General features: G+C 41.6%; 2 protein-coding genes across 2 annotated transcripts in view; one reads left to right on the forward strand and one right to left on the reverse strand.

Annotated features, from left to right (window-relative positions):
* Window positions 1–558: 558 nt before the first annotated feature.
* Window positions 559–21833, forward strand: LOC146374954 (PDZ domain-containing protein 7-like). The gene is made up of 16 exons (XM_084948228.1): window positions 559–1029; window positions 1339–2047; window positions 2922–3059; window positions 3191–3365; window positions 3773–3949; window positions 4255–4402; window positions 6977–7037; window positions 7664–8191; window positions 11229–11384; window positions 12643–12803; window positions 13762–13853; window positions 13933–14024; window positions 14178–14246; window positions 14932–15600; window positions 15938–16038; window positions 19480–21833. Exons 2-16 carry the CDS (start codon window positions 1858–1860, stop codon window positions 19654–19656), a joined length of 2934 nt encoding a protein of 977 aa, XP_084804354.1. The 5' UTR covers window positions 559–1029; window positions 1339–1857; the 3' UTR covers window positions 19657–21833.
* The window catches only part of lzts2a (leucine zipper, putative tumor suppressor 2a), a 45981-nt gene continuing 42662 nt past the window's right edge, over window positions 21681–24999 (reverse strand). The window contains exons 8-9 of the mRNA XM_084948227.1: window positions 24722–24826; window positions 21681–24588 (exon numbers count right to left, since the gene is read on the reverse strand). Coding sequence (XP_084804353.1) covers window positions 24406–24588; window positions 24722–24826 — 288 coding nt within the window. The 3' untranslated portion in view covers window positions 21681–24405. The remainder of the gene's footprint in view (window positions 24589–24721; window positions 24827–24999) is intronic.

Raw genomic sequence — 24999 nt, forward strand, 5'->3', positions numbered from 1 at the left:
TCTTCTGTTGTGGCCAAAAGTGGCAGTACAGGGACAGTAAATATATCACATTAAATGCTGGCATTCAGTTAAAAACCAGACATGAATGAAAAAGATACACAAAGATTAAATGCAGAAAATAATATATTTATGATGAATATACAATATAATTGTACTCCGAGAGCAGAAACAGGTTGCAGCTCTGATTTCAAAGTTTTAAAATGATTTTTACACATTTCAGCTTTTGAAGCAGAACATCATTTTGACATGAAACCTGGAAACATATTAAGCGTTACTAAGTCTTCTGTATCCGTTCTGGCATTTTTAATGAACCAAACTGTATCCAAATTGGTTCGAAAGTCAACGACTTATGACGATATTTAATTGAATATAGGTATCTGCCTCCATATGGCGCCTCGCTGATGCGTTGTTACAGCGCACAGCAGCAACCAGTGGGGCATGCACGTGTTTATGTAGGCCTATCTGTGTTGTGTAGATGTAATAATGTCAGATTAATAATGACAAACCAGAAATAAAGATAAATATCTTTTGTAAAAGATAAATGACAACTTCTGTTTTCTGAAAGCCCTGTTAACCACACTTACAACAGTCTCCTACAAAACTGCTTTTGAGCTGGAGACCCACATGGATGTGACTAAACTAACCACCGGGTGGGGTTGTTTACCCATCTTAACGGCGTGGCAGGAGGATCAGCTGCTCCGTTTTCCCCCGCCTTCATCTCTCTCCAGCTCTACCAAAGTCCAGTAGCACATTAATAAGAAAGTTTACTCGAGGACACGCTGGAGAAGTCTTGAGTGAGTGTTATTTTACTGTTTGAGTAATCAGTGTACTTACTCATCTCCAGCCCCAGCGCTAGTGGCTGCACAGCTGCGGGTGGGGGCTTATGTAAAAGGATTACACCTCTTAAGACAATAATGGTCACCGGGAGAACAAATGAGGTGGCATTAACGCTCCGGAGGTGTCCCTTAATGCGTCAGTGAGGCGGACCAGCTCAGTGCGAGCGCAGCCAGCGCAACATGGACACGGCAGGTAATGCTAAAATTCTTTACTTTATTTTAGACTCAGCAAGTCGAAGATATGAACAGAATTAAAGTCCACCTATAATTATGCCTCCCTGCAAACTGTCGCTCATATAACTTACTGTCAAATTAGACCTGTTGGTTATATGCATGCTGACTGAGTTGCTGTCCATGGTGCTGATTAATAGACGGCCACGGGAGTTCAGTGAGTGTTTCTTATGCTCACAGGTCAATACTGTGTCAGAATTAAAGGATTTCATTGTCTATTCTTCAGCTCTGAGGCCACATTACTCATCACAACATATTCTTTTCACAACAGGCCGTTTAATTAAACATGACCAGAGGGGAATCACCCTGCACTGCTGACTTCTCTGCAGACAGCGGGCACCGGGTACCCTGGTTTCGGAAGGTACAGAGGACACTGTTGGATCACGCCAACATCTTTGACTTATAAGACCAGGATTATATCTGAGTGTGAGAAAATCCCTCTCTTCAGTCATGGAGCTTTTCTTTTAGCCAACTTTTGTGTTTTGTGACTTAGCCGTGTGGCTTCAGCTGAAGTCAGAGGTTTTTTTTCAACCTGGTTCCTATTTTTAAGCTTTATCTACTGAATGAAACTGATGTCACTTGAGATTAGGGATGCTACCAGCAGCTTTTTTACTTGCCTCCTCCAGTGGGGTTCAGTTTGGACAAGCAGGTGCTAAAGTGTCCATTTTACAAGTTATTTGTCCCTCACTGCCTTTCCCCAAACACTTGGCTCCATCTCTGCCATCCTGACCTAGGACTCCACATATCCTCCCGCCTGGATGACTGAGGGAAGAGTTTTTGGACACTTACCATGGCTGACTCCTTTCAAACTCCAGCCTGGAGGGAGATGACAAATGGAGGGGGGCACCCCCACTTTAAAAACGGAGGTCCGAATGGGGGTTCCCACAGCACCACACGCTACATGGTGAAGAAGCAGCGCCACAGACGCAGGTCCTCCTCACCCATGGGCAGGGTCATCCTCATCAATGCACCTGTTGATGGTGAGGTCTGGTCCCAGTAACAGTCTTCTGCTACCATGGCAACACAGCAACTGGCTGCAAAGGTGTATTCAGGACAATCAGTGACACAAATATTTGTCTAAAATTAATTCAGAGCAAGCTGATATACATATGTAAAATACTGTGGACAGAGTTAATCTTATGTGTTTTTAAGCTAAAAGTGAATGAGAACTGAGTTACTAAAAGCTTTTTTAGTCAACCTCTTTTCTATTTTTAAGCAGAAATACAAACAATTCAAGTATCTGAAATGTAAAATTTTGGTAGTCTTCTTCATTTTCAGTGATCATAAACTGAATGTCTGCAGTAGGCTTTGCTCATTTAAGATGAGACAAAAAAGTTGTGTGAAGATGTGAATTTTGGCTTTGGATATTTCTGACATTTGAAAGACTGATCGGCCAATATTTAATTGAGACAACATCAGAGTGATCAACACAAATGTTAATTAATGGTTAGTTGTATTCACAGTAGGCACCACCCAAGTTGTGCAAAAATTATGTCAGTTAAATAAAGTTGCTTTCAAAGATAAGCCTATATAAATGCATTTTATTTGTCAGTTAACTTCATTAGAGTCAGTCGACCTGTGACCTGAAAAGTTCATAAGGATGAAGTTTTTCATTTAAGGTTGATACGTATGTTTTAGGTTTAACAGTCAATAGGTTTGTTATCAGTAACTTTTAAATGTTAGAATGTTTATTGTTTGTCATTTATTGTCTGTTCTTTGTAAATGAGTTTTTTTCCCATCAGCTTTGAATTTTCAAATCATATTTTGTTGCAAGTGTCCCAATCCTGGGAATACTTGTGGGTCACACTGTGCATATTTATGGTGGACTCATGTCGGTGTTTTGTGTGTTTGCAGGAGGGGATGACAGTGAAGACATTCACACAGTGACAGTAGATAAGAGTCCAGATGGGCGTCTGGGTTTCAGTGTCCGCGGGGGCTCTGAACATGGACTCGGCATATTTGTCAGTAAGGTGCAGGACAACAGCCCTGCAGGTTAGGAAGAAGTGTGTGTGTTCATCAGACTGTCTATGTAAATGGTCACGACAAGCTTTTTTTCCCAGTGTGCTTACACGTGGGAATGTTGTCTTCTGGTTTTTCATGCTGAATTCTGCCTGTGTCTGCAGCGGAGGCTGGGCTGACTGTGGGTGACAAGCTGGTGGAGGTGAACGGGGTCAGCCTGGAGAGCATCACCATGAGCAGTGCTGTGAAGGTCCTGACAGGAAACAACAGGCTGAGGATGGTGGTGAGACGGGTGGGCAAGATCCCCGGCATCCGCTACTCTAAGGAGAAGACCACATGGTGAGGCCAGTCCACTCAGCAGGGCTGGAAACTACCAAGATATCAAACATTTACTGTAAAATATTGACTTCTAATAACTGTATTTTATGATGAAATACTTATTGCTGAATATGTAAGAGACTACAGCTTTGGAACTACTATCACTGACCTTTGTGTGGCTCTTGTTTTGTGAAGTCTTGTCACTTGACTGTAGCTCACACTGGTTATCTTTCTTTTGGGATATACAGTATCTTGGTTTCATGTGGCATCAGTGGATTGATTACTGCTGTGACCTTTATGGCTACTTGATTATCTGATACTGACACACCCGAATTCAGTGGACAGAGAGAAAGCAGTTTATATGAGTGTTTTCATGTGTGCATATACAATATGTCTCCTTTTGTGTGTGTTTATGTGTGTGCGTGCAGGGTGGATCTGATTCACCGGCGGATGGTAGTGGAGGAGAGCGGTCGTACCCCTTCAGAGGCCAGTTCGGACAGCGCTCTTCGCAGGATCGTACATCTCTTCACCACGTCAGATGATTATTGCTTGGGCTTCAACATTAGAGGAGGAAGAGAGTTTGGATTGGGGATTTATGTGTCTAAGTATGAATACAAACACTGTTTTTTTGTTTTTTCTGCATGAGATTAAAAAAAATTAATTAGTACCTGTTGTAACATCATTTGGGCCTCAGGATGGTTACATTGGTGCACTTGGTGGAATCCAGGTTTACCCCACCTGGCTGCAAATAATAATATTAACCCTAATAATTAAAGATGATATCATAATCTCATTTGCAAAATTTATCTGAGTCTTTGTGGTAGATCAAAGCAAAGAAGCTCACATTTAAATTCAATTAGTAGTTACATTTCTTTTTTTCATGTCTGGATTTTTTCATACTGCTCATCAGGTTGGACCCAGGTGGACTTGCAGAGCAGCATGGCATCAAAATGGGGGATCAGATCCTTGCAGCTAATGGGGTGAGCTTTGATGACATCACTCACAGCAATGCGGTGGAGGTCCTGAAGAGCCACACCCACGTCATGCTGACCATCAGGGTGAGCGAAAGAAAAAAAAGAAAAGAAAAAAAAATATGTTTAAAGCTGAGCTAATCAGTTTCAGGTTGTTGGGTTGTTGTTTTTTTTTTTTTTTACATTTTTATAATTAACAGGGTATGAGAGGACTGTCACAGCATGAGGACACATTTTTGTTCTTTTTGTCCTTTTACAACCTGTGACTTAAATGTTTTGGCTCAGTTTCAGACAGCACACACAGAGCAAGTGACGAGAGTAGAGGATTTAACAGCCAAAAAGCTAAATATATTCCAAGGAGTGAGAGGAACACAAGACAAAGAGCTAACATGAGAGTATATATTGGGCTTATTTTCCTCTTTTGGACATAAACATACCTCCAGTTGAATGCTGAGGTGTACATGAGCAACATTTTGTCAAACCACCAAACTAAAAAAAACTCAGTGCTGTCTGAAATGAGACTGAAGTTTGATTTCAGGAAGTTCTCTAATTGCAGTGGAGTGTTAATAATTTGCTTCAGTTTAAACTTAACAGCTGATTGGAGCCTTGAGTGCTGACACAATAATAAATGCTAGCGTGTAAACAACACCGGCTCTTCTCAATGAGCCTGCACTGCTGAGCAGACAGTTGGCTTACAGCCCTCAAATTTCTTATGTGTGCCTGAGTATGTGTGCTAGGCCGCAGCACTTAACCTGTGTCATTTCTGGATAAAGGCACCGCGTGTAGGTGCGTATGAATCGGTGTATGTGTGATGTGCGGCGTGCTCTCAGCTCACTAGCATTGCTGCATGCTCATTTTACCCCCCTGATCTCAGGTTCCACGTGTGAAAAACAGCCAGGCACGACGTTCATTATTCAAAGGCAGGCGAGGATCAGGTTATAATCAACCGAAAGCCTTAATTTATGCCTTCCTCCTGTCCTGTCCTGTATGGATGGATCACACACACAGTTAAGCAAGGTTTTGTTATTTAAGACCCTCACACCTGTGCTTTTAAAGGAAAAAATGAGTGCTGATGAGACAAAAAAAAGTTGAGAAGGCACATAATATTTACCCTAACCTATACAGTAAATACAAGCACCTTAATATTCTTACAGCTTTACATTTGAAGTAAGGATTCATTTGAACTGGATATTAAAGCAATTACTAACCATTACTAGAGCAAACATAACATAACTAAACTAACATTAAGTACAATAAGATGCTGCACAGAGGTCAAAAGGTGGAAATTAAGCTGGTATGCATAACTGAAAATATCAAAGGCAGAACAACCTGTAAGTCCAGTGCTCGCTTTAATGTGTGGACAGCTTATTGATTGGTCCAAATATTCCAGTGATTCCAGGGATTGTCATTGCAAGTGGTGCTCAAAGGATAAAGACTTTCCTTTTGCCCTCTTCACCAAGTTCACATTTTGGTTTTGAGCGTCATGTCTTAAAGATTAGTGTATGGACTAGCTTGAAATTGAATTTAGGACTCATGTCAAATGATAATACTTTGGTTAGCCATTGTTTTATATCTGTGGTCGTAATCTTGTCAAATTAATTTGCAGAACTAAAATGATACCTTCTCATCACTCTTAGCTGTATGTGACATGCTAATGAGCTCACAGTAACGTGTTTGTTGTCCCAGGAGTTTTTTTCTACCTCTAAGTTTTGAATTGTTAGTTAACTGCTTGAGTTTGAAGTTTTGGTTCTTATATTTGGCAGGCTGATTTTTGCACTCCTGTTTTAATTTCCTCATTACTCTCTAGTGAGTTTGATGCTTTATAATATTAATAAATCTCTGAGTTCTCTGTTTACTTTATTCCTCCTCTAGTGAACAGTTTTAGTTTTTTCCCATGCTTCTTATTCTAACTTTAGATCATGTTTTAGTGCAAGTTTTTGCATCTCTGTGTTTAGTTTAAAAAAAAAATCCAATTTTACTCATTTTGTTGCTGCTTGTGTTTTGCTTTGAATTTTGCTCCTTTCTTTGCGATTTTCTGATGACTTTCACCCATGTTTTACTTCCCCCCTTTTCCTAATTCCCATCTCGCCCTAAGTGTATGGATACGGTAGATAGCCCCATCCTTCCCTTAAAGGCCGTGTCTCCACATCTGTACACCTTACATTCATGTGCTGACTGTTTTCCCTCTCTGAAGATTTTTTGGAGGATTCAGGTCCTTTAATTGGATTCAAAAGACACTATTCCTTCTTTTAAGATTAAATTCAGATTCAGATCCATATTCACCCCATTGCCAGTTCTTTGTGTACCAAGCTTTAAATACAAACATAATAAATAAAAGCAATATAACTGTTGTCATGACTTGGTGCTGTCTAAATAAAACTGAATCGAACTGAACTTGCTGACGATCCTCATGTAAACACTGCTATTGTCAACTTGTTGCTGTAAACTCTTTTTAAACAGTTCAGCAGCTGCAGAGTGTGAATGTGGCTCACAAGTAACAAAAAACTACAGGAAAAAATCCAAATGAACAAATGCTGGCTCATTTTTAAATGTTGAAAAACCTCACTAACAGTCAGTAAAGTCTATAGAGTCTACTTCATAGTCATCATGCTGACTGTTTGCTGTTCTCGATGAATATTTTGTTTTTTTGATCTTCAACAGGAAGCTGGCAGATACCCCGCGTACAAGGAGATGGTGGCAGAATACGGCTGGCTGGAAAAGTGTATGTTGACTGTTTTTACAGTCCCTGGACAATGTTTAACACAGGTTTTACAAGAGATAACGAACGGTGGCGTGAGAAGTACTGCCTTGACTAAACAAAATCAATGAAGATTTTATCTGGTTTTCAAAGCTACATGGTGGAGTCTCCTTGGAAACATTTAAAAATAAGTGGGATAGTGGCCTTGTGTAGCCTTCTTGAACAAGAAAGCTGTCATTCAGTTTCTTAATAGGACTCCAGTTCCTTGTTTTTTGCTTTGATACGAGCCCATCTCAACACAGCTAGGGATTAATTCAGTGTACTCAAAGGAAGCTCAGTCATCTGGAATGGAGCATGACTTGACATCTGTCGAGATGCCAAGATGCAGAGTCACTTTGGAGTTTCATTAGGAAAAAAGAAAAAAAGAAGTCCTGCTTTATTTTCTGTCTATCAAAAGCTCACAGGATTATGGGGATATGAGAACAGACAGGTTTTCATTCAAAGAAAGCAGAAATAAGAAGGAAGCAAATTAAGCTTTTATGGGAAAACTTTATCCACAGTACAGTCTAGCATGTATATTTATGTTGCTGTAACATATAGCAGCTGTTACACACACTAATCCCTTATATTCTTTGGATTGTGTTCTATAGTAGCCAATGGAGGCCCTCCACCATCATCACAGGGTTCAGACTCCAACTCTTCTGCCTCGTCATTGTCCTCCACCACCCCTCTCAGTTCCCTCAGTGGTCTCTCCCAGGTCCTCTTCCCTCCTGTCTTTGGCTCAGAGATGGTAGACATTGGCATCTGCACTGAGGACCACTCCCGACGTCCGAGCAGTACTGATCGAACTGCTGACTCCGCCATACAGACTGAACCCCAACCTCCAAACTACCAGGACCACCTGTTACCTAACGGGTCACACCCCGAAAGGCTGTCCACCACAGAAACAAGCCGGACTGTTGGTGCCACATTAGTGTTGAAGGACACGGTCATACGTGGGAAAGGAGAAGGGCCAAGGGAGATGGGAGGAGCTGGAGAAGGTGGACAGGGACGGGTGAAAACGCTGTCATCAGGGAAGCAGGAAGTTGAGAAACACTCACCAAAGACAGCAGCTCTGATGGCCCTGAGCAGACCGCGGAAGCCAATCAGTCGTTCCCAGAGTCACATCACAGAGTCAGGTGAGGTCTGCAGGCTCTTTGGGGTTGTTAAATGTGGGGAACTATGGATGCAAGGTAGTTCTCTATGTACATTATTATTAGCTGACAAGTTTTTTCCAGCCTATTTAGGACATATTTTAGTCACAGTCTAGGTGTTTACAATTAAGGCGGTGCTTTCTGAGAAAACAAAACAAACACAATATTTTTTAATTTATTAACTTTAGCAGCAGTGGTTAAACCAAGATGGTGGCATAAAAAATAAAGCTCTCAGTATTTTGGTAGTGAGCGACATGCACAGTTTATTCATGTGACAAAAATCTAAGCAGACAAGTGATGTTTTACGTCACTGGTTTTGATTATGGACTGTATTAGGTACATCTTGCTAGTATCGGGTTGGGCCCTCTTGATGCCTTCAGAACTGCTTTAATTCATCATGGCATAGTTTCAAGGTGCTGGACACATTACTCATGATATATACTAGATATACTCAAAGATCAATAAAAACAGTTAGAGATCATTTGAGTTTCTGACATAGTTGATGATCCAGCCATCAGGAGATGGGTACACGGTGGTTATAGAGGAGTGGAGATGGTCAGTAACAATACTCGGGTAAGTTGTGGCATTTAAACCATGCCCAGTCGATACTAAGGTATGCAAAGAGTGCCAAGAAAATATGTCCCTTATAGCACTACAGCTCCACCAGCCTGACCATTGATACAAGGCAGGAGGGACCCATGCTTTCATGTTGTTTATGTCATGAACTAGCTGTGTGAAGGCAGATGAGGACCCAAACGCAAAACTCACAGAGACAAAAGCTGAACTCAAAAACTCTGCTTTATTGCAGGCTTCATAAAGAAACAGAACTAAACTGGGAAAACTAAACTGAGGACAAAGGGAACACAGAGAAAAGCACACAGGTTCAGGGAAGCGACATTGACAGCGCAACACTGAACTGAGGGAGACGTGGACATAAATACACAGAGGGTTAACGAGGGAAGTGGGCGCACACGGGGAACACAGCTGACACAGATAATCATAACGAGACAGGGCAGGAGCAAACACAACATGACGCATACTGACGAGAGACTGTCAAAGTAAAACAGGAAGTACACAGAGGTGCAGACAGGAGGAGAGAGAGCACGGGGAGAGCACAGACATAACGGGCTGGAGAAAACATGGAATAAAACACAAGGAGGGGAAACGAGGGCTCACAGATTCACAGAGGGGGCACACGGGGTAAAGTCACGATGGGAAATCAGATAAGCAACATCTTAACAGAACAAGCTAGGAACCATGGCATAAATAAAGAACAAAATACAAAACACACGAAAACTAAGAATGCTGGGTCAACATGACCCAGGATCATGACAGTTTATGCCAGATTCTGACCCCACCATCTGAAGGTCGCAGCAAAAGCTAAAAACTCATCAGACAACAGTGTTTTTTCAATCCTCCATTGTCTGATTTTGGTGAGGCTGGACAAATTCTAGCCTCAGGTTCCTATTCTTAGCTGGCTGCAGTGGTGAGGTCTTTTGTTGCAGCCCATTTGCTTCAAGGCTTGATTTGCAGTGCATTTAGAGATGCTCTTCTGCATCCCTTGGTTATAACAGGTGGTTATTTGCTTTACTGTTGCCTTCCTATCAGCTCTGTCATCAACACGGCATTTTAGGACCATTCTCTGTAAAATCTAGAAATGGTTGTGAAAATTATCACTTATATCACCTTTCTGCTTTAAAAACACCTCACTTTGAACTTCAGTGGGTTGTCTGACCACGTCTACATGCTTAAATGCATGCATGCAGTTGCTGACATGTGATGGGCTAAATAGATATTTGTGTTAATGAGCTGTTGAGCAGGTGTACCTAATAAAGTGAAGTGAGTGTTTAAGTTCTGTTCATCTATCCCTGGACATAATTTGTCAGCAGGACACCATGAAAGCATGCAGAATGCAGTTACAAAAATGTACAGCAGCATAAAAAGTGAGCCAGATGATCAGGATTGGTACAAAACACATGTGCTCATGTAATTATGCAATAATTTATAATGAATGCTTATTGGTCAAAACACAAATACTAATAATGTCATGCACTGTGGCTGGTTCATCACATTAAAAGATGTTGTTTAGTCTTAATGATTTAAAAGACACTCTTGTCTTGAAAGTTTTACCAAACAATATTGCCACTTCTGCAGTGTTGATATTATCCACCCCAGCTAAGAAATCAGTCTTTCCAGAATTGCGGCACTGTTATCAGATATTGAGCTGATGTTTGTGACAGTTCACTGCTTCTGGGCTCTTCCTATAGGACACACATCAGTTAAACAACGCCTTAACCCTCCATCACTCCAGAAAGTAAACAAGAACATTCAGACTCTCCACGGCTGATTTAAGCTCCATACAGAATTTGTCTATGAGCACAAGGTTGCCACAGACTCATGATTAATCACTGCCCTTTACTCTCACTTGTTGTACCTCTGTGAGAAATGAATAAGAGCAAGCATATGGAGAAATATCTATCCAAGCCTTGGTGGGGCTGTTGAGTTATTAGCCTTTCCTTTTCAATTTCTCCAGCTCACTCGTAGCTTCAGAACCTGGTGGGGGCTCGGGCAAAGCTTAGGTCTGATTGGACATTTGTTATTGTAAGCTGGAGCACTTCTCTGTAGTGCTTCTAATAGATGGGGGTGTGTTCAGGTTGGTGAGGCTGCAATTCATCAGTGATACACTGTTGCTTTCCACAGTGTCAGATTTACTGCAGTGAAAAGAGAAGCTGACTGGAAGAGAAATGAAAAGTCTGTGCTTATAAAGGAGAGTGCGTGTCAGCCACTGTTACGAGCTTACAGTTAAGCATTGAGCACAACAAGGCCTAATGAATTATGTTTTCAACACCCAACACAGATATGCAGAATGTCCTACTCCTGCTGTGGCTCAGTGAATTTTCCTGTGTACAAGACATAACTGCAGAAAAGATGACATGTAGTCTATAGTTTGTTTAGTGCACAAAGTACAGTATGTGTGTTAATTTAAAAAGAGATATTTGTCTGTTTTTTCCCCCACCTTTAGAGGAGAGACAGAAGAAGAAAAGGCAACACAGGGAGAAAAGCTCAGAAGAGGCTAAAACTAGTCTGAAACGCTCCAAAACCTTTGTCAACCTCTTATTTAAGAAAGACCGCAAAGAGAGGAGTCGCTCCAAGTCACCGTCTCACCGTGCAAACAAAGGTGAGAGAGCGGTCACAGGGTGTGGGTTTTCTTTCACATAGTGCAGCCTGCAAAGTGAAATGTTGCTTCAGGTTTTGAACAAATTGTGGAACATGACTCAGAGGTCGTCAAATTGACTAATTATAATACACAGTGTCTCATTTTAAGGCCACGCTTTCAATTATAAACAGGGCATAGCGTTCTCTGAAGGAGATAAGTGAGGATATTATATCCAGCAGAATGTGAGGGGAGGTTTCCCAACAGTCCAGTTGTAGATAAAGTCTTTAGGAGTGTGTGAGTTTCTTGCTTGAAGCTAAGACTACTGAGCTTGGACAGAGGGGCACTGGGTTGTTCTCAGGGTCAAAGGAGGTTGAGAACGCAAGTGAGGTGAGATGGAAAGCCTCTTTAAAAGAAGTCATTGTGGGTAGTGCTGGTTTGAAGGTGGCAGGTGAGAAAGCTCGGGTGGGTCTTTTCTTCAGCAGGGCAGCAAAATCATGAAGACATGGAGGAGAGAACAAGAATAGCTAGGAGTAACCAAGAATGAGGCCTGTTTACCAATCTGAGATTGGTGAGCACACAGTGGTGTGGTGTGCTGTGATGGAGACTCAGTATGGAGCTTCCCCTTTAATACCAGCTCCTGATAAGGTCAGTGAACTACAAGTGTGTTTTCTGAACAGCAGGAACTCACGCTCCGACCTGCCCAACCAATCCTACAACAAAGAGAGAGAGAGAAAATGACCCGAAGACAAAAACCCAGTGCTCTACCATGACAAAGCTATAATACAGAATTCAAATGTTAAAACAGCCTCGTGAGATGACAAGTTTGCAGTAATAAGTAAGATTTTGTAAATTTGCATTGCTTTCCCTGATTTATAGAGGTGTTCCATTATGTTTAGGGTTTTATTCATCTCTAATGTTGTAAAGTCCTGTAAGAGTGTAACATTCATGATGACAATATCCAGTTAATTGCATAAAAATAGGGTCTTGGCTGATGTGTTGTAGAAAACTTAGTTACAAACAGAAATACTATTCAGATGTGTTAGAAGCAAAAATGTAACCAAATGGTGAAGAGCATAAGTTAAGATGCCTTGATAAGCTTGATTTCTTAATTTAATATCTTAATTTAAAGTTAGTGTAAGTTCTCCTGATGGTAAAAAAAAAACCTGCACAATTTATTTATAGATGCTGAGAAGTCAAACATCTAACTGGAAGAGTTTTAAATGCCATCAGAACAGTTTCTTCTTTGCACATCATTTCTTTTATCTCCATAATTCTTTAGATAAGGAACGGGGGCGCCCATTCCACCTCTTGACCTCCCCGAGGGAATCCCGAGCTGGCAGCCCACTGCCCCGACTCGAGGTCCTGCAGCACGTGGAGGACATGGCAAAGAAACTGCTCAGTCAGGATGAGGTGGCTGCTGTGATGAGACACTGTCGGCGAGTGAGTTTCTAAACTGAAATTACCATCTCTCACACCTCAGAGGCACGCTGCTGTGAGAGTGCAGTGAGTCATCGAGTGTTCTTTAGTCACAGATGTGTCGTGTAACAGCTGTGACAAAAGATGGATTTGGCCTGTCTTTATGATCGGGATCGAACATAAGCTGTCATGTGATTCATTCTCAGTCCACCTTAATCCTAAAATATTCAGCTCCTTGGCTAGCCCGTTGTCTGACCTCAGAGGGTATTGACAAGAGAGCTTAGAGAGACGGGACAAAACAAAAGGGAGGTTGAAGACAAAAAAGTTAGGACTTGCTCCAGAGGTATAAACATGTGCTCAGTTCATCACGTGAAGTTTTTCTGCACGCTGAGCTTTTAGTCACAGTAAGTGCAGAGCTCTAAAAACTATACTTCCCATTATCTCTAATCTATAATATGTTTTATCACAAATTTGTCTCGTGCTGTAAATGTGTATCTTGAGATACTGGAGCCTCGGTGTGTGAAGCAAACTTTTCTTGGACAAGCTGAGATGTATCCAGAGGTGTAAAAACTTCTCACAGAGATGACTTTATAAAACTAATTTTGTAATCACACACTCAAAAAATGATTCTTCGCTCTCATAAAGATGAAGCAATAATTTTGAGCAAAATCATACTGAAATATTTAAAATCAAATGTTTATTGATTCAAATAATTGTCGATTAAGCAAAATATGCTTTATGTAAACTGAATGTACACTAATCAAGTACATTTCTGTTCCTCAATTTCCATTAAATTAATGTTTTTTTAGTGCACTTATGTAACAAAATTACAAGCATGTTATACATGTACTCAAATTTACTTAAAGTCAGTATTCTGGGTATAAATATTTTTTGAGCTCAGTCAGATCCTCAGTGTACATGTCCAGCTGGTTCTTTTTGTTTGCCTACTTTAATTTGTGCACCAATCAAATCCTTCCTACAGTTTCTGTCCGACTCTGTGATCGAGGACTTGGTGCGTCCCCTTCTGGCAATCTTGGACAGGCCAGAGAAACTGCTGCTTCTCAGGGAAATAAGGTGAGATACACAAGGCATAATACTGCTTTATGTGTTTACATGCTGTATGAACTACATGTCCGCTTTATATCCACTGCAGAATGCTGATACCAACGACTGAGTTGGGTCGCTTTGACAGCATGGTCATGCCTTTTGAGCTGGAAGCGTACGATATTCTCAAGAGTCGTTCATGTAAGCATAGGATGCACCTGACATCACTGCCCTGATATTTTGTTGTTGTTTATTTATCCAGTTATACAAGATTAAATTCTAAGCTGTGATAGAATAAAAAACAGGAAAGAATTTTTCAAGTGAGATTAAAAAAAATGAAATCTTTCTTTTTAGCGCGTTCCCCAGCTCTGCGTTCTCCTCGTAGTGGAACTCCTCGTCGTCACCTCATCACCCCAATCCCAGGTACATGGGCTGTATCTCTTGCTCTCGCACTCTCCTTATCTAGACCTCGGTCCTTTCTTCAACCTTTCTCTCTATCTGCTTGATGGCTCCTGTAGGAATATAACTTATACAGAGGCTCAAACCTCTCTCTGTCTGTCTCTAGTTTTCTGCCACTTTATTCCTACCTCATCTTATATTCAAAGAGTCAAAGCCAAACACCTTCACACGCAGACCATATCCTGTCCCTGGCACACATTCCCCACCCTCATATAAAAAGGACACACGCACACACACACACACACACCCCGAACAGATCAGGTTTCCCGTGCTCGTGCTGAAGAGGGTTGTTTTACATCTCGGTGGCATACAGAAAAGACGGAGACGTGCTGTGTGACACTTCAACAATGCAAAGATGCTTTGAGCATTTACTTCATTTAAAAGCAAGCGAGACACAATCAGTCCCATCTTCAGACTGATTGCAGCCGCCTCTGAGGTCATAGGCCCGGGTCAAAGGGTCAGTATTATGAAGACAGCAGATATCTGTCTAAACGTCTCTGAGCTGTCGTTGTTCTGTCTTCTGCCAGCATAGCTAAGTTTTAACATGGAAGTAGAAAGCACGGATGAAACTCACAGCACTGATTCTGCTCCATCATAAGCTTTATAATATGCACTGACTCAGTCACTCACTGTTTATATGTTTGTACAGACTACAAGGGTGGATTTTATCTGCAGCCGGTCCACGACAGACTGCATGAGCGCCGGTTGATCGAGGAGTTGGAGAGACTGCGTGTGACAGGTCAACGGTCTGGCCATCTCTCGCCATCCCGTGCCTTCACCCCTCTGCTGGATGTACCTGTGGACAACTATGTATCCTCTGTGCGCTCCCGTTCCCCAAGCCCCTTGCCCACTCACAGCTTCCTCCTCAAAGAATCACCACACAGCACTAAACGTGGCCACCAACCCCATCGATCCCCAATCAGAAGAGAGAATGGGGCGTCGTGGTACGATGAGGTCTCCCTGTTGTCCGTGTCTGACCGAGGGGACGGGGCTTATGAACGAGGGCGGTCACCTGTGAGGAATGGCCATGGGAGAGTGAGGAGAGAGGGCAGTCCTGACAGTATATATGGCAGACAGAGCAGGCAAGAGGGCTACACGGAGGTCAGCGTACACGTTCCCTCACAGCGGAGAGGCAGAACCCCTCTGGCTGAGGTATTTGATCCCCAGAGGGAGAAGAGCCCGTCCAAGGCCAGTGGGAGTACTCAGCAAGTGAATGGACACTCACAAAATGGTCAAAAAGTGAAAGGAAGACAAACTCTACCACCCAAGGAGTGTGAAATCGCCACTTTGACCATTTCCAAGGCCAAGCACTCACTGGGTAAATAAAAAACAGCACTTGTTGTGACTTTCATTTAACTTTAAACTGAAATTTCAGGGTTTGCTTTAATGCCAGCTTCTAAAATTGTTTTTAATCTGTGACCGCATATGCGCTTGTAAGCACAATACAAACTGCTTAGTGACTCATCCTAAGCTGTCTCTTACATGACCAGTAGAGGTCAGGGCATCACTAACTGCTAAACTAAAATGCATTTATAAGAGTTCACACAAAAAAAGACCAAACGACCAATCGATACAGTGTAAGACTAGTTACAAAACATGTGGTACTGCCAAGCATGTCCTCAGTTTATTATTGTTCTTTTTCTGTATGTTTACAGGTATTAGTATCTCTGGAGGTGTAGAGTCTAGAATCCAGCCCATGATAAAGATTGAGAAAATCTTTCCAGGTGGAGCTGCATCTACAAATCAGGCTTTGAAGGTCAGCGTCTAGCATGAATACAATAATAATAATAATAATAATAATAATAATAATGGATTGGATTGGATTTATATAGCGCTTGTCTGTAGCAGATTGTGAGAGGTATGTGCCAGCCCTCAGTCCTGAGGTTATGAGTTGTTGCTATGAAGTAATTGTGTCTATGACAGAGACGTGTGCAATGAGGAGTGGAGAGTAGATGAGAGCCATCTCAAGTGGCCCATCACTTTCATTATTGATGAGGTACATGGATGCTGGTCTGCTAATGTATTGGTAATATATTGCCTGCAAAGTAACTTAACAGTCTTCTTGGCCTGGTTCACTGAAACACATATGCTACACATGCGCTCATTCACTAAAGTTAATCACAGACTTATTCTTAAAGCTCAGTGGAATTAGAGATGCTTGGGAAGAAATGTTTGTGTGCAAAGTTGAAACATACTTATTCCAGCAGTAGGAGGCTGACATTATGTACTCGTGTTTGCTGACAAATTCGTATGTTTCCTAGCTGCAAGTTATCAGTTGACAACTGCTATCTGAGTGTTATTCCTGATCAGTGTCAAACATGTGGGCAATCCCATATCTAACTAACTTTCGCTGGCTCTCTGTGTACAGATACCTACATTCACATTCATACAAACTCCACATCTCTGTAGGTCCATCTCAAAACATTTGAATATTGTGGAAAAAATTCAATATTTTCCATCAGTTTAATAAAAATGAACATTTAGGATATCCTAGACTTACTGTGCAATTAAACTCTGTTTTACTTTTGACAGTTATGGCTTACAGAAAAAAAAATAATAGAAAAAAATGTTGATTTTTTTGAATTTCAAAGAGTATAAATACTGTGTATCTCTCAGGCTAGTTTAGTACATACAACCACAATTATGGGGAGTCTGCTGACCTGACAGTCCACATGAAACTCATGGACAGCCTCCACAAAGAGGGTAAGCCGCAGGTCATTGCTGAAAAGGCTGGTGGTTCACAGACAGCTGTATCAAAGCATATTGATGGAAAGTTGAATGGTAGATAAAGGAGCACAAGCGACAGGGGTGACTGCAGCCTTGAGAGGATTGTCAAGAAAAGTTGTTTGCAGAACTTTGGAGAGCTTCACAAGGCATTGACTGAGGCTGTTTCCATCTTTCACATCTTTCTTCAGGAGAGGAACTAGAGCTGTAGTAGTCCTAATATCAAACCACTTCTGAACCACAGACAAGAGAAGTGCCTTAGCTCAGCTAAGTAGGAATGAACTGGACTGTTGCTCAGTGGTCCAAAGTCCTCTTTCAAGTCTGGAGGAAGAGTGGAGGGATACAGACTCCAAGTCCAGTGTAAAGTTTCTGCAGGTTGTGATGATCTGAGGTGCCACCGGGTGTCATCTGCTGATGTTGGCAGTGGTTGGTCCCCTGTGTTTTTATCAAAGTCCAAGTCAACACGCCATCTACCAAAACATTTTAAAGCTCCTCACGGTTCCACCGGCTGAAAAACTTTATGCAGACTTCCTTTTCCAGCAGGACATAGCATCTAGCCACAGGGTTACACGTTACATAATAGTTTTGATTTTAGTTCTCAAGTAAGGTTTTCGACACATTACAGATCACTGAGGTGGTAAATGTTTGAGGATCACCAGTTATCCTAATGAGGAACATAATGCTCTGCATTTACTCAAAACCAAGCACTGATATAAAAAAAAAAACAAGGAATCATTAAAGGTTTTCGCTCTAGGACTCAACAAAAGAATATACCAAATGTAATTCTTCAAATATTTAAAGCGACGTTTCAGTCTGGGCCAAAGTAAGGGATTTAAGCAACATTGCATCCTAATGACACTATGATCTTTTCTTAGCCATCTCACCAGCATGACTAAAAACAGACAGGTTGTTGGCTATGAGGCTTAGACACAGATATATGGCTACTCACTAGCACTCCTGTGCTATCTGTGGTCTCCTCCTCACACCTAACAACCAGGCATGTCAGCTGGCTCATATCAGCTCCACGGCTCAGTGTTATCTCCCTGTATTCTGCAGAGGGAAGTGAGATCAGGCGGGCTCAGTGTTAACACGCATCCTGTTTCCTTAGACCCACATGATAATCACACCAGTGAAGAATATTGTATTGTGTGTGTATTAGTCATGAGACACGTGCTGTCCTGTTCATTAGACGCTGCCATCTGCCTTCACCGGCAGGAACGTGGACGTAAGCGAATCACGTCAGCGTGACAGCTGAGTTAATACCTGCAAAATGACATTCCCAACAGCTGGACCTGCTGATTAGTGCTGCTTAGCAGAAGCAGGCATGTTTACATGCAATCCTAATGCAGTGATTCTCTAAACACAAGGCAAAAAGAAAATGTTTTTTTTAGTATTTTAGAGAAAGTTATCTCAAAATTTGAGCAGCCACGAACCACTGTCCCGAACTACAATTGTGAGTATGGCATGAGTGCTGTTACATTTATGATAACCAACACTCTGAGCTATACTCAGCCCAGTACATGAGCTATTTAGCCTCAGATCCTCCCATGCAAGCTGTAGTTATTATTACAGGCCATGTTATTTGTTGGCTGGAAAATAGAGAACCTCGTAAATGCTCAGTATAAATGGCTGTAAAGAGGATGGGGCAGATTAGGTTGTGATCTATTTAATTCAGATAAATTACTTTTCAAAAATGAAAAAGCACTTTTTAATCTCCTCTTTGGTTAAATGGAGCTAAATCTTTTGATACTGTTTGCACGGAGGGCTATAGGGTTGTTGGTGAACACCGGATTCTCTGGAAAAAAAAAAAAGAAAATCAGCAGCCCGGATCTAACCTCATCCATAAAGGCCAAATAGGTTTGAGCTGTAACAGATGGAACATGGTAGAGAATGAAGGGAAAATAATCTATTTGTGTCTAATGACTCGAAAGGAAAAGGGAAAGGGAAAGGGAAAAAAAGAAGGTACAACAATGGCTGTCGGCCTTATGTGTTTCTGTGTTTCTAACCTTCGCTGAGATTGAGCACATTAGGCAGGTGCATCCTTGGCAAACGCTAATGACATCAGAGGAAGTTCCTCTCCTCGAGGCTGCAAAGGTTTGCCACTCTCTGCTCGCATCCTGCAGGAAACAGCAAGCATAGTCCTAACTGTGCGGTTGTCTCAGTGTATATTCTTTTTCCAAAGACCTTGTGCTGAAGGGGAAACTTTATACGTGCACTAGTGACAGCCTTCAGTGTGAATGCATTAAAGAAGTGGGAGAGCTCCAACTCTCTTTGGCATAAATTACATTTTTTCACAGAGGGGCACAATCTCTGCAGCGTTATGGAAACTGTCTTTAATGTTGCTCTGAAAAAAAAAAATAGACACAAAAAAGAGATACACAAATGGAGGAAAACATGCTTACAAAGGATACTCAATCTTTTTCTGTGGCTTTTCAATGTTCTTTTACCCTTTTGCATGTGTTTGAATCTTCAGGCAGGGTATGAGCTGTTGTCCGTAGATGGAGAGAGTCTGGAGGGAGTGACTCATCAGCACGCCGTGGATGTAATTCGGCGTGCATTCAGCAACAAGGCCAAAGAGCCGATGGTTTTTGTGGTCAAGGTCCCTAAGGTCTCTACCGACCCCAGCAGCCCCAACAGACTTGCTGACTAAACTCTGTGTGCCTCACAGCCAGGTTGCTGCTCGGGCATGAAGGACAACAAAACCTGCAGCTCCTCTGGGACTTAATAAATACAGGATTCACCCCAGAAGAAGAAATATGGGATAGGTAGCGCTCCGGTCACAGCGGAGACAATCAAAGGCAAAGTTATGACAAAATATACCATAAAGTATGTCTTGCATAAAGGTTGCAGCTGGTTTTGAAGACTAATACAGCTGCATATTTGTCAAGATAAAGGTCACTTTTGCTATAATGTAATGCGAGATGAAAACCAAATGTTGCAATTGTATGAATTTTATATGATTCTTAGTTTTTAGAAAAACTTTTACTAAATGCATATGTTGCACGTTTTCTAAAAGACGCTTTTGTGATAGGATCGTGTAATTCATGATCTTTGGTTAGAATAGTGCCACTATTCAACACGTGGCAACTTTGCCGTGACCTCTGAGCACTGTCTGATAGTGGAGCCAGTGGTCTGCACTTTTTACTTGAAGCATCTCAGCCCAGCAGCCCTGCAGGCATGCCAGAGGGAGATTACCTCAGCCAGCATTATGAGATTTATAGATTTATACTCAGATTAAATCCCTGTATTATGTCAAAACTGATAGTTTGGGTTTAGAGGATGTCTGGGGAGATTATTGCAAATTGCTGCTCAGTATTTTTTTTGTGCTGTATTTCTCTGGCAGAGGTGCCTGTATTCTGGAGCCATCCGCCACTTTAGAGGCTTAATTACACCATGCTGTGGATGGAGCTTATGGAGACATGTGGAAGAGTTGGAAAAACATGTCAATGAGAAATGCAGGTCCAGTGGCACAAATAAAAATCGGGTTAAAGAAATATGGATGGGAGAAAGCAGTGTGCTTAGTGCCTTAATTCTATAGATGGGCAGTCAGAAAAACGCTGAGAAAATCTTACTCAAGCTTGATTTTAATAAGTGATAAAAAAAGCTGAATTGTTTATATGCCTGCATGGAATTAAATTCTTAAGATGAAAGTGAGCATGTCTGTGCCTTTGAGTTAGTCACTGGCTACTTTGTTAGATGCACTTGTTCACCTGCTCTTTAACGGACCTATCTAATCATCCAATCAGATGCCGGTGCATCCGTGTGTTTAAGCACATAAACGTGGTCAAGACGAACTGCTGAAGTTCAAACTGAGTGCGGCATGCCTGGTGGAGTATTTCAGAAACTGCTGATATATTGGAATTTTCTCGAGGAACTATCTCTAGGGCCTGACAAAGAGAAAACATACAGTGATCTGCAGTTTTCTGAGATGAAATTCTGAAAATGCCTTGTTCACGTCAAAGGTCAGAGGAGAAGGGCCAGCCTGCTTTGAGCTGATAGGAAGGCAACAGTAACTCATATAAAAAGCATTCAAAGATTGGAAAAACATTTCCTGAGTTGATGAATCTTTATTTGTGCTGTGACATTCGGGTGGTAGGGTCAGAATCAGGTGGATACAACATGACAGGACCCAACCTGTCTGGCATCAAGGACTCATGCTGGGGTGGTGTAATGGTGTGAGGATATTTTCTTGGCACACCTTGTCCTTGCTCTCATCCTATAGTAGCTGGGATGGGCTCCAGCCCCCCTGCGATCCTGATAAGGATAAGCAGAAGAGAATGAATGGATAAATGGACTTTGGGCTACTTGCCGCTTTTTGATGTCACAAAGTTCCAATAATCTCAAACAGGTTTCTTGTACATGAGTTCAACGTACTCAAATGGGCTCCACAGTCATCAAATCTCAATCCAGCTGACCACTTTGGGATGTGGTACAATGGGAGATTTGTTTTATGAATGTGCAGCCGACAAATCTACAGCAGCCTTGTGATGCATCATGTCAGTATTGAGGATTTTCTCTAGCACCACGAAGAGGCCAAAGGAGGTCCAGCCCAGTGCCTGCAAGTGTACCTAATAAAGTGTCAGATGAGTGTATTTTACACTGTAATGCAAAGTTGGTTCATTCAACCTAAAAATAAGCAAAAAGATTTTCAGAAGCAATTAAATCTGCAATCACTTCAAGATGTGACAACTTGTTCTTTAATTAAAAACAGTCATTTGTACAAGAAATGTACACATAAAAATATACATGGACAACTACATACTCTATGAATGAATGAAGACACAAAGTAAGCAAATGTTTCAAAAAAAAAAAAAAAAGCACATAAAAGGATGGGGGGAAAGTGCCACAAAAAAAAGTGTGTTACGTTGCTTTGGTCTAGTCACAGTGGCTACATTTGAAATAGATATTTTGTCTAAATAAAAGACAATGTCACTCAGTTATACTATTTAGTGTTTTACATATTTACACAGAAAAATGGTCATGCAACGATGAGGGGGAGGAAATGGAAATCCGATATGCACACAGTGCTTTGGAGTGAGGGAGTCTGCTTTCGAACACCTGTGCTTGCTGTTAATATGAACCTGTGGTGAGTAATAACAGTCTAGGCTTGGTTAACAACGTGAAAGTGGTTGGATAAACTAAGCTTTTTCCGTTCAAAGTTACTTCCAATGGCTTTACTTCGCAATCACAATTTATGCGCAGACCTTTAATGCTCCACAATACCTCCTCAGCCACAGTTATGTGGTTATGTCATGCAAAATATAGCCAAATATAGCCATGAGCATTCCTTCTCTCTGGCCATAACTTAATAACGAATCCCTCAAAAATGACTTGTGCAGTTCTAAACGAATGACGTGGGAAAACCTGAAGACGACAGCGTGAATGAGCGTGAGATTACGATGCAGACAGTCAAGTGAAAGATCAATCAAAACGGAGAGACAACAGACCAAAAAGTAGCCTAAAATAAGAGCTCCCCGCTGCTCTATCACCTGCAAGGTTTGGTCATTAGAAGGTTTTCCACACAGATTATATAATGTAAACATTAAATTTTCATGCATTACAGTATTAGGTGCACTCTTCCTTTGTCGCCGCCTCCATTTGCAATTGATCCATCATTTGAAATATTGGTATGAGATATACATTAATCCACACACTTATACCAGTACTACAACAAAATATCTTCGGGTGCTATATATATATAAAAAATATACAACATCTCCTCCATTATATAGATTTTCATTTAACTATTAATCCTTGATATAGACTCTTTGCAAAATAAAAGCTCTCAGCAGCCCACTACCGCCATGCTCAGTCGTATGCACAGCCCTGCATAATACCGTGAGAAAACAGCAGCGCAACCCCACAGTTTTTATATGTAACATGCTCCTCGCCGGTTTATATTTAGGCCCTCAAAAACTGACCTGCCTTGAGGACATTCAGTGCTGGAGCTACTGCATCTGCAAACTCTCACCTGACTGATTCGTGAGCCAGTTTCTTCTGAAATCTCATACAACAAAGACATGCAGACATGCCAGTCTCACTTCCTGTATAGCAGTCAGTGAAGAGTATAATCTAGTGGGCAGGAAAAACGGGAAGGGTAGGAAGACTTCATAACAGTTATTTGGCTTTGCTTTGCCAAGAGGTACATAAAGGGAACTAATGGGAGTGAAGGGAGATAAATGGAAACTCTGAATAAGAATGCAAACAGTTCAAACACTGGCTTAAATCTCTGTAATACTGTAAATATGCTCTATTTTTAGTTTCCTGATACCAACCACAGAGGTGCCTTTCACTGTTATAAAAATAGCTGAGTAAGAAGCAAACAGAGAGAAGAAAAAGACAGAGAAAGAGGGGAATCGGCAGCATCCTGGAAATATCACTTATACTAAAACGTTTATGTGAGATCGGTGCATTGTCTAAAGAACTGACACGTGTGCAACAGTTGGTGGTCTTGAAAACTTGAGCAGAGTTCAAATAAAGCATTTCCTTTGAGCGTGTGGTTTCGTGTTCCAGGTAGGTTTTCGGAAACGGCTGAATAGGATGTTCACATGTAAGCAAGGAGGCGCACGTCAGTATTGGTTTGTTTGAATTGAAAACAGTTGAGTCCTGAACAAAAAGAGGGAAGTTGTGCAAAATAACAGCGTGCTTCTCAGATGCTCTCGTTACTGCATTTCTCAGAAGTGACAATACATTCCTCATCAAATACGCACAAGCAGAAGAACAAAATATTGGTATTTTTTTAGACTTGGTAAAATGAACTGTTGATGCTATCAACACCATGAAATACAAACAGCAGTTAACAGTAATATTTGGGATTGGAGGACTGGTGCAGCGAGGGTTTGCGTCGCCGATGAGCACGGTTCGGGCGGGTGATGACGTCGGCTTTAATAACCAGGTGATTGATTGGTCATCTCTCGTGGTGCATGAGTACGTGCACGCTGGTGTCTGGGTGTTTCACGTCGTGTGCTACCAACAAAGTTGTAACCAGATTTCTCTGTGTGTAGTAATGTTTTTTTGCTTTAAGGTTCCCATCGATTTTCAATACCCTGATTTGAACGTGGTCTGAGAAATAAAACACTTCTTTCCCTCCTCTCGCTCCCACAGATGGAAACAGGTCTTTGTGCTGGCTTTGTAGTGGAATAAAAACCCATTAAAAGCGTAGTGGGAGACACCTTAAAAGGATTTACTGGGAGTACATTTGTGTTAGCAGGAAGTGAGAATGCACCTTTTGGGAGAGCTCCCTTTTAACAGTGACGGGTGGTGAGTGCTTGCTCGATGATCCGGGCAAAGCCACGTTGAAGATAGTGCAGTATTTGGCCCAGAGTTGATTGTTTGGTTTACACCTTCAGAGTGTTGCCATGGTTTTTATTTGGACATATTGCTCGCAGCGCGTGTGTGTTTATATCTCTGTGGCAGTGATTTCCTCAAAGTGGATGTCATTGCTGCCGCTGCGCACTTCATAGTCCTCCATGTCCCTGTTCTCCAGCTCCAGACTCAGCTCCCTCATCACTCTCTCCAGATCACGGTTGCGACGGTACATCTGGATGTAGTTCTGCTGCAGCTGTTTCTGGTAGTGGATTACCTGAGTTGATGGGAAAACAGCATTTGAGTTAAGTACATAGGTAAGGAGGATTAGCATAAGCTTTAAAATCTAGTTTGATACGTGTCACGCTGAAGGAAAAAGATTTTAAAGTCAGTCGCCACGAAATGTTTACCTTCTCCTTTTCCTCCTGCCACACCCGCCTCTCTTCGTCGAAACGTGACAGCTGCTCCTCACCAGTCCTCCTCTCATACATGAGCTCAGCCTTCAGCCTATCAACCTGTTTCGGTGTATCATGTTTAGTTCCTTTTCTTACAGAAATTTAAAGCAAAAAACTTGTAATGCTCGTCTCTACATGGGCCCATAAGCTACATAATAAATAAATGACAGCACAGAATGCAAAGTATTCCTATGAAAAGGCCACAAAACTGAGCTGACACAAAACCTTGCTAG

Source organism: Perissodus microlepis, chromosome 13 (genome assembly GCF_051167445.1).
Source record: "Perissodus microlepis isolate ML-2025 ecotype Zambia chromosome 13, ASM5116744v1, whole genome shotgun sequence".
Lineage (NCBI taxonomy): Eukaryota > Metazoa > Chordata > Actinopteri > Cichliformes > Cichlidae > Perissodus > Perissodus microlepis.

Bases quoted from the DNA above. Each gene is read 5' to 3' on its own strand.
- LOC146374954 (XM_084948228.1), top strand. From the start codon at position 1,858: ATGGCTGACTCCTTTCAAACTCCAGCCTGGAGGGAGATGACAAATGGA. The intron at 13,854-13,932 runs GTGAGATACACA...TATCCACTGCAG, and splicing joins CTGCTTCTCAGGGAAATAAG to AATGCTGATACCAACGACTG. The intron at 16,039-19,479 runs GTCAGCGTCTAG...TTGAATCTTCAG, and splicing joins CTACAAATCAGGCTTTGAAG to GCAGGGTATGAGCTGTTGTC.